Genomic DNA, 9,153 nt, shown 5'->3' on the forward strand with positions numbered 1-9,153 from the left:
CTTTTTTTAACCCAACTTTTTACCCAAACTCAAACATAATGAGGCCCTTGTGTCTTTTATAGTCAGAGGTAAGAGCAATGGTGTTTTTTGTTTTTGTTTTTGTTTTTTTTTTTTTAACCTTCGCCCTTGTAGTGTCAGTCCATGAGAAAAACACAGTAACAGGGGCAAGGAGACAGAGAGATGACATATTTTTTATTTAATGTGATAGGTTAATTGAGTTAAGAAATTGTATCCTGCTTCTCACTATAAGGAGGCAGCCTAGGAGAGGGTAAACCTGATGCCCTGTCCCATATGGGCCACCATCACCTATAGCATCGACATTTATTCCCCAAAAGTATGGCTTTGCTTTACTTTGCAGTGCTGAAAAACAAAAAAAAAAAAAAAAAAAAAAAAAAAAAACAAAACAAAAAAAAAAAACAAAAACAAAAAAAAAAAAAAACAAAAAAAAAAAACTAAAAATCAACCCCAGAGCCTTGACATGCTAAACACTGTAATTCTAAGCTCTACCCCAAGGCCTTTCTGGGGAAGCTTTTAATTGACTTTACTTTTCAAAAGTCTAAAAGTGCCTTAGTTTATGAGGCCTAGTAAATCCCCCAAGATTCTTGTTAAAGTACAAGTTTGGGGTCCCTCCTTGGACCTAGTAGTAATTAAGACTTCAGAGGATTTCAGAGGATGAGACCTGCAAGGTGCATTTTAAACAAATTCATTACAAAATCCCGGTGTATGGCTGGGTATCAGAATCATTTCATGACCCTCAGATCAAAGTGCTCTGAACACCTGGGTGTGGAGCATGGAGGGTCATCCCTGAGAAGGCCCTTACATCAAGGTCGAGGCCTTGCTTGCTTGCTATGTGGATTTTTGGGCAGGCTGCATGCGGCAAGTCACACAGCTTCAGCAAAGAGGTCAGCACTTCTAGGAAGTGGTTCCTTCGCCAAAGAGAGACTTTGCTGCTCAGGGTTCCCTCATCTGCCTCAATGGCACTACAAGGAGATACTCAACGGATAGTGACCATGTAGTATTGGCATGACCCATTCCACTGGGCTACTGTTTTAATCTGTGACTTCCAATACGCTTCTGTGGGGAAGGCAGTCATTTTCCCGCCAGTTCCTGGTACACAGTAGTTGTCCTTTAAATGTTTAAACCATAGGTTCCAGCTACAACCAAATGATGCTGTTTTTTTCCTGTAGAGAACACCTTCACTGGACCCATACCTTACTGGCCTGACATAGAATGCTGCAGATATCCTAGCACAAAAACTGGATATTGTGTCTAAAATTCTCTTTAAACAGTATGTCAGTCTTATGAGGGCATAGGAATGAATGGCAGATGCCTGAGGTACTAATTATATTGCTGTGAAGATATTTAGTTTGCATTTTAATCTTTTAAATTGTATTATCAGTGTGTGTGTGTGTGGGGGGGGTGAGCCCATGAGGGGCTCCTGTTATCATCCCAAAACTATGGGGTCAGGTGACACCTTTCAGGAGTTGGTGCTTTCCTTCCACATTTCACTAGGGACTGAAGTCAGGTTATCAGGTTTGTAAAACAAGCACGTTTCCCCTCTCCCCCCCCCCCCGCCCCCCCGAGCCATCTCACTGGCCCTTAGTAAATTTACAGTTTTATGTTACAGAAAGAAGGAAGACTCCTACTCCGTTCGGAAGGAAGCCTCTCATAAGATGGTCTTTAGACACAGGAAAAATGTTCCGGTAGCTGATTGTTTAATATGGCAGGAAAACGCCTGGTGTCCAGAAACTTTGAAGTAACTAAAATCAAAACACGTGGGCTCTGCTTCGAGCGCGCCCTTCCTCCCCCAGCTCGCCCAGCTGTTTCAATCTGGTCCACGCTTACACTCCTCACCCCCTCCCATCCTGCCGTAAGAAGCAGTAAGAATTGTATAATTTTGTGATCTTTTTCCTAAAAGGAATAAGACACATTCCATGAACCAGAAGTCTTTCTTCCTTAGACTAGAAAGCTGCTATCCAATGGGCAAGCCTAATAAGAAAACCTGGACTAGCTTGAACCTCGTCTATACACGCTAACTTGTGCGGGGTCCGAGAGGTCTGATCTCCAGGCCTGGGAGGAGATCATCCCCGTTCCTGTCTTTGCCCCTGGATCTGTATGTTAAGGATACTCAAGTCAATTCGGACTTAGAGGCACAAGAATCCTAGAAGCAAGCAGTAGCTAGGTCAGTCTCATATTCAGGAACAAGGGTCAAGAGAGAACCACAACCATGTCTGTTCACTGTGTGCTAGGATGTGGGTTAGCCTGGGAGCCTGGCCTCCATTGCTGCTCTGCTCCTGCCCAGACATTAGGGAGGTGACCAGTAGTAGCTGGTGCCCTTGGCACTGCCTTGAGGCACACCAGGCACACCGGAAGCTGCAGGATGGCTCTCCCAGCCCCCACCACCCCAGGTGTGCGGTGCCTCGCCCTGGGGGTGGAGTTGGGGTCGCCAGCTCCGGCTGTGCTCCCTGGCCCGTGCAGACTCCACACACCTGGCCACCCCACGGACTTCATTAAAGCTGCGCCTGTGGTACCGGGGCAGGCTGAGGAGTGGGAGCCTGGGCCATGGAACCTACAGAGAAGCTCTGCAGGAAAATGCGGGGTGAGCACGCGCACGGGGCCTTGGCCTTGCTGAGGAGGGTTTGCTGAGCCCATGAGGTCTGCTAGTCACTCTGCCAGCCTGAAGAGCACGTTTAGGTCTGTGGGTGGTAATGGGGAAGGGAAGTCACCTCACCACATCCTTCTATTGAAGGATGTGCTGGGGATAAAGCTCGTCCTCCATCTCCAGCGCTGCACTAATCTAGGTTCTGACACCCTCCGCCTTTTCCACTACAGTCCATTAGTGAAATAGGTCCTAGTTTGTTGAGTGCTTATTACTGTGCTACATGTTAATTACTATGGTGACGCTTATTTGTCCCAGCGACCCTTGGCACCATTACTGCCTTCACCCTCTGGTTGCACCCCGTCTCCACCTCTCTGAAGGGGTTCTATGGTGTACTTAGAAGCATCTGAAAGAGCCAGCCTGGACCAGGACTTATCCCCGGCTTTATATTGTAGAAAGTTTTTTTTTTTTTTTCTTTTGTTTGTTTGTTTGTTTTTTGTTAGATGCAATATCAAAGGCTCCAGTTAGCATTTACGTTTTCTGGTTTCATTGGAAATGACAGCAACTCCCTGCGGTGAATTTTCTTTTGCTATGAATACATGAAGTAAAGAAGGGAAGTGTTTGGATTCCCGGAGGGGGCTGAGGGCCATCTGAGCCTCTGGACCCCATCCCTGTGTGATCTTGGGTTGATGGTTCAGCAAGCCTACCCCCCCCCCCCATCCCTGTGTGATCTTGGGTTAATGGTTCAGCAAGCCTACCCCCATTTCTTCACCTGGGAGGAAGTACCTGGAGGAGGAAGGGGTCAAATGGGTACTGTGTTCCTGTTAGGATCCACAGCAAGCCCATACGGAAAGGCTGCCTCGGCGCTGGGGAGGGTGAGCGGCACAGCTGCTTGGAGGGGCTTTTCCTTCCAGATGGGCCGCTCTTCCTCACCTGCAGAAAAGTTGGACGAGATGGAAGGAGAGGAGGGAGGAACCAGAACACGTGGATTGAGGGCTGGGAGGGGGGAGGGAGTATGGAAGGTAAAGGCCTCCTCATTACTGTGATCCCTTCTGTCAGCCTTCCGGGTGCCTGTGCTGTGGAGACCCAGGGCCCTGCGTTATCTCCTCTGTACACTACAGTGCCTTGCCTCCCTTCTGAAACGAGGGCTAGTCTGAGGAAAGCCAGAATGGCAATCTGCCTGCTTTTCCCTCTTCCTATTCACCCCTCCCCAACAGTTGTCCATTGGAAATCTCAAACATGCTTGTCCCCTGAGCTTGCACCTCTGATGTCTGGGAAAATTTGAGATGTGTACCCGACTTTCCACTGTTCTCACATTAAGACCCCGCCGAGGTGTAATCGAGGTGTAATCGTTGTTTATATTTGGCTTATCTAATCCAGTGACTCCCAACTTGTGGTCCATGACCCCTTTGGAGGCATCAAATGACTCTTTCACAAGGATGGCCTAAGACCGCAGGAAAACACAGATATTTACATTATGACTATTAACAGCGGCAAAATTACAGTAATGATGTAGCAACAAAAATAATTTTAGGGTTTGGGGGTCACCACAACATGAGGAACTGTATTAAAGGGTTGCAGGACTGGGAAGGTTGAGAAGCACTTATCTAATCCATCTTCCTGACGACCCAGTTAAGAAGGTAAGCCTGACATTCAGGCCTCATTTGGTAGACAGAACATTTCAGTTCTAAAAACAGATCAGCTACAGGGAGGAAGGGGTTCTACTACCTAGTGCTGGGGCCAGTGTCTGCTGCTCTCCACAGGCCAGGAAGCTGGTGACAAGCCCAGAACTACTGCGCTGGAGACAGAGAAACCACTGGAGGATTCTGCCCTACCTATCCAAGGTGACCAAGACAAGCAGTCCTCACTCCCCAGGGTTGGCTTGGGAAAGAGGCCACTGTCAAAGACCTCCGGGAAGTTAATGGATGCTGGCACCTGCAGAGTGCACGAAGCTCCTGTACCAGATACATGCAGTCCTCAACCCCAGGAAGAAGGTTCTCTCTCAGAGAAAAAGGCAGAGACAGTGAAGCCATCCATTGCTGCAATCCCTGGTAAGCCCAGAAAGCTGAACACTATGGGTTTGGCATTAACGTTTTTCATGATGTCTCTCAATATGTGCTATTCACAAGCTATGCTTTCTGAGTCAGGCCAAGCTTCTAGTCCCCTTAATGCTCGAGAGGGAGACCTGAAGAAAGAATCTTTAGAAGTGACCTGTCAATTTCGGAAAAAGACTCGAACCCTGTACCGCTCAGGTTAGTCCCCAAAGATGGAGGAAACTGTATGATCTGTGCAAACAATATGGCCTGAGGAGATGTTGGAGTGTGGTTAGTCACTTTGCCCTGAATGTTTCTCTTTGTCCATGGCAATGCTAACACTTCTAACCTCTGAAAGGAAGACCAGTCAGGCTATCCTGCCTTAGACCAGGATAGAAGATTCAGAAATGTATATGTCACACTATGCATGCGAGAAGGCCTGGTTCTTGTGTTGGCTCCAATGGCCTTATCTGCTGCGGGTGCACAAACAGCATCTTCTCTCCTGCTATGGTGGCTGGCCTCCTCCATGAAGTGTCTTCTTTTTGCAGACCAGCTAGAAGAACTGGAGCGAATATTCCAGGAAGACCACTATCCTGACAGTGACAAACGCCATGAGATTGCCCAGATGGTGGGGGTGACACCCCAACGAATCATGGTAAAGGGGGCTGGCTAATTGGTCAGAAGAGTAATCTGGAAGCTGCTGGTTAGAGCTCTCTAGGAGAGGCCATGTGCTCAGCTCAGCTGAGATACAGGCTGAAGACAGTCTCAGATGCAAGGGTGTCCCAACTGTTGTGTGGGCCACAGCTTTAACCAATTAAAAGAGAAAGGAGGACACTACAGAGATCTTTTTATATTTCTGAGCTACGAGGTAGAGGTAGTTGGAACCCAGGAAAGCACTCTCCACGGTCATGCCCAAACCTTTGTCTCAGCCAGCATTCTCAAGTTCAGGTGCCCTTTCTCTATCCCTAGGTGTGGTTTCAGAACCGCAGGGCAAAGTGGCGAAAAGGGGAGAAACTGAATGAGAAGGAAAATAAGAGTGGTCCTGCAGCCCCCAGTGCTGACAGCAGCCAGTGCAGGTGAGAACAGCCTCTAGTTGGTGGGTGTCCACACCAAGCAGAAGTGGATGGAATCCGCACAGTTGTCCTGGGGTCTTGAAGGAGAATGCTGGGCATGGGGAGGGAGTAAGAGCTAGGGACATTGACAAATCCTTTAGGGATCTGGGCTGGGCTGAAAACAAGGAGTTATTGATGACTTGTGAATGGCCCTTTCTTTGCACCAAGTCTATATTTAATAGCCACAAGATACAGGTTTCTAGTTTCTGCCTCTAGATCTGCTCCTGAGCTCCTGGATCCGATGCCTACAGACTTAGAACCTGGACCTGTTCCTCCAGAGAACATTCTGGATGCCTTTCCTGGTGAGCTCCCACTTTCAGAAAGATTTTAGGGAGTGGGGGTGGTGATGAAAGCTAAGAAGACAGTTGAAACAGAAAGTCTTCGCTCCATAGAGGTGGTAGTGACCACAGCTCTCCAGGGTTTTGTACCAGTGAGCCCTGGGCATTGATTGCACTATATGCCATTCAGCAGTGACAGCTACCTCCCCATACCCAACTTCTTACACTGAGTGCCTCTGTTTGCCATATTTTCCTAGAGCCCCCCATGCTGCTGACTTCTGACAAGACTCTCACCCCCTCTCAGCACAATGAAGGTGCTGAGAGAGTGGCAGTGACTCCACCACTCCTCAGCCCCCCACCTATTCAAAGAACCAACCTTCCTCTGGATCCTGTTCAAATACCTCAAGTGCTGCCTCCACTCAGGGACATTCCTGTCAGTGATGACATATACAAGGACAAGGCCTGTGGGTCCTGGGGCACTAGGTATGGGACATGAGTTCATTTATAACCTTGGAGAGAAGAAAGGAATGGTGGTGTGGAGAGGAAAGAGCTGATTGGATCAGGAAGTGGCTTATGTGATGGGGAATGAAACCATGTGTGTGTTTAGGAGTAAGCTATCATTTTATAGCAATAGAAGAAAATCAAGGGGAACAATGAGCAGGAGGTGGGAGGAGGAAGAGGCAGATGCGCTGTGCAAAGTTTGATGTTGCCACAGACAGAAAGAATGGAGTTACGAGGGAAGGAATAGTCTCTTCACTGTGTGGTGGGAATGAGGTCACTGTTACATCTCATTAAATACCCCCTCTGTTCTCCATAGTATCGCCTCACTGCCCACCTACTCAAATTTGGAAGACCTGGGGCCTCAGGATTACCAAGCGAGCAGCCAGTTGGGTTCATTCCAGCTCTCCCAGGCTCCACAGCCACCCCCTTTCCTATCCCTTCAGCCCCAGATTCCGTATCTGCCTCCCTTCCCTTTTCCCACCCCAAGCTCGCTGCCGTTTCTACCACCAGAAGACTCTCTTTTTTCATTTCCTTTTGGCCTCAGTGGGGACTCCTGGCAGGATTATTGTCCAGGGCCCCCACCAGGTCAGATCTTGCTGCAGCCACCTGCTGGAAACATGGGTGAGTTTGGGCTGAAAAGAAAAATAACCCCTTTTCCTTTGAAAGTGAGAAAGAGCGGACTACCTCCTCATCTGGAAGGCAGAATGAGGCAGGTCTGGGTGGTGAGCAAACCTCTCAATTGCCCCTGATCGTAGCTATCCTGAAACTTCTGTTGGCCCGGCATTGGGGCCCTAGTTTCATATTGCTGAGGGATTTGGTGACCACTAGAAACAGTGAACAAAAGGACCTGGTACAGAATTGGCAGCACCTAATTATGCCAAAGTACATGAACTTCTGAAACTCCAAAGCCCTCCATCTTATGCCTGAGTTCTATAGGAAGAAATTAAAAAGACTTCCAGGTGGTTCCTGGTCTCCTTGGTGCCTATATAAGCCAGCACTTGGCCTTGACCTGTGGTCTATGAAGTTGGAGTTGCTAAACAACACAGTACCTGGAATCCAGGAGCTTGTGATCCTGCGGGGAGAGGCTAGTGTTAATGTAATGTTTCACTCGGGCTTCCACTAGGAACCTGAGCCATGGTCCGGAGGAAGTATGAAGAAATTCTTCCACTGTTTATTCAGTGGCGTTTGATGTTCTTAGTTCTGTCCAATGATCCCCATGTCCTTTGACTCCACAGGTACAGGACCCTGGAGAGGCCGTTGTTTGCCAGAACCTCCCTTCCCTCATCCACACTACCCACAGCCTCTGGGACACCCCCTAGGGGTAGAGGGCTACTCTCCTGACCTCTTTCCAATGCCATGTGCTCCAACTATGAGCAACCAGCCTTCATTAGGCCTCAATGAAGGCACTAGACCAGAGACAGAGTCCTCACAAAACAAAATGCCAGATGAGCAGACTTCCTCTTCCCTTGAGCAGCCCACACCAGAGGAAGTCAGGGACAAAAATAAGACTAGCCATGCCACTGGAGCTAAAGAGTAAAAAGGTTTTATTGGAGGCCTGGGAGTCAGAGGAGGAGAACAGCACTGAAAGATCTGAGAGGCTATGGACTGACCTGCTATGGAGGCTCACAGTCTGTCCAGCCTGGGCTTAGAGAAGAAAGAGTTGACTTCACAATTTCCCCTTTACCCATTAGGAATTGAAAAGAAAGAAGGATCATGTTACTCTAAATGTTACATGTGGTATTACTTCTATCCTAGACAGTGTATGCAATAAAACAGTAACTATTGGGTGATTGGTTTTGTGACTGATGAGCAGTTACTGCTTCTGTGGCTTACTTACTGTGCTTATTAGATGTAACCGTCCTGAGAGGTCCCCACTGGGCATCCCTATGTGCAGAATAGCATTTGCTGAGCCCAGTTCTCCATTAAGGGAGGTGTGGGGAACCTTATGCTTTTCCTTCAGCCCTGCCACTAAAATAGTATATTTCTAAACTCAGAACTGAAAGTGAGTTTGGATCCCTCTCTCAAGTTTGGGCCTTGCATGGATAGGTCACAAGAGAAATGTGAGTGGCATGGAAGCTACTGAATGTCAATTATATTACTGTGAAATCCAACTTATTTTCCCCCAAAAAGTTTTTTTGGTGAAGGGTGCGGATAATAAGGAAGAATGAGATGTAATGGGTACGTAAACAGTATGGCAAGTAGGCTGGTTAGGATGACATCATGTACCTCTAATCTCTAATAGACCTCTCACTGGGCTGGGACGAAGGACCCTTCTGTCTTTGTCCCCATAGCTGTGAAAGGAACCCAAAGATAAATGACTACGTACAAAATGACTAGTTTCTTTCTTAACCACACACTGAAAATTCTCGGCCTTTATTTATGGCTACTATTTGGGATTGGGGACTAATCCAGGTAGCTATGGTGATCATTTAAGGTATGGGAATAAGGAGAATGTCTAGGCAATGGGTTAAGAGGTCAGGAATGACTGGGTAAAGCATGAGGTCATGCTCCTGTATTCACCCTCCAGCCCATTGCAGACTAGCCTTCATATCTGAATAAAGCCTAAATAGCTTCCTTCTCTCCTATGGTGGTTAGCCAACCTGGAGAAATAGCAAATTCCACAACAAAAG

General features: G+C 47.7%; 1 protein-coding gene across 1 annotated transcript; it reads left to right on the top strand.

Annotated features, from left to right (window-relative positions):
- Positions 1 to 2,562: 2,562 nt before the first annotated feature.
- Positions 2,563 to 8,060, top strand: Nobox (NOBOX oogenesis homeobox). The gene is made up of 9 exons (XM_034519557.2): positions 2,563 to 2,599; positions 4,363 to 4,650; positions 4,747 to 4,851; positions 5,181 to 5,287; positions 5,602 to 5,708; positions 5,961 to 6,046; positions 6,280 to 6,505; positions 6,840 to 7,144; positions 7,759 to 8,060. Exons 1-9 carry the CDS (start codon positions 2,563 to 2,565, stop codon positions 8,058 to 8,060), a joined length of 1,563 nt encoding a protein of 520 aa, XP_034375448.1.
- The last annotated feature ends 1,093 nt before the right edge of the window (positions 8,061 to 9,153 follow it).

Source organism: Arvicanthis niloticus, chromosome 15 (assembly GCF_011762505.2).
Source record: "Arvicanthis niloticus isolate mArvNil1 chromosome 15, mArvNil1.pat.X, whole genome shotgun sequence".
NCBI classification, from domain to species: domain Eukaryota; kingdom Metazoa; phylum Chordata; class Mammalia; order Rodentia; family Muridae; genus Arvicanthis; species Arvicanthis niloticus.

Excerpts from the sequence above, each read along its gene's own strand:
- Nobox (XM_034519557.2), top strand. The coding sequence starts at position 2,563 with ATGGAACCTACAGAGAAGCTCTGCAGGAAAATGCGGG. Across the intron at positions 5,709-5,960 it reads GCTGACAGCAGCCAGTGCAG|ATCTGCTCCTGAGCTCCTGG; the intron begins GTGAGAACAGCC and ends TTCTGCCTCTAG. Across the intron at positions 6,047-6,279 it reads CATTCTGGATGCCTTTCCTG|AGCCCCCCATGCTGCTGACT; the intron begins GTGAGCTCCCAC and ends ATATTTTCCTAG.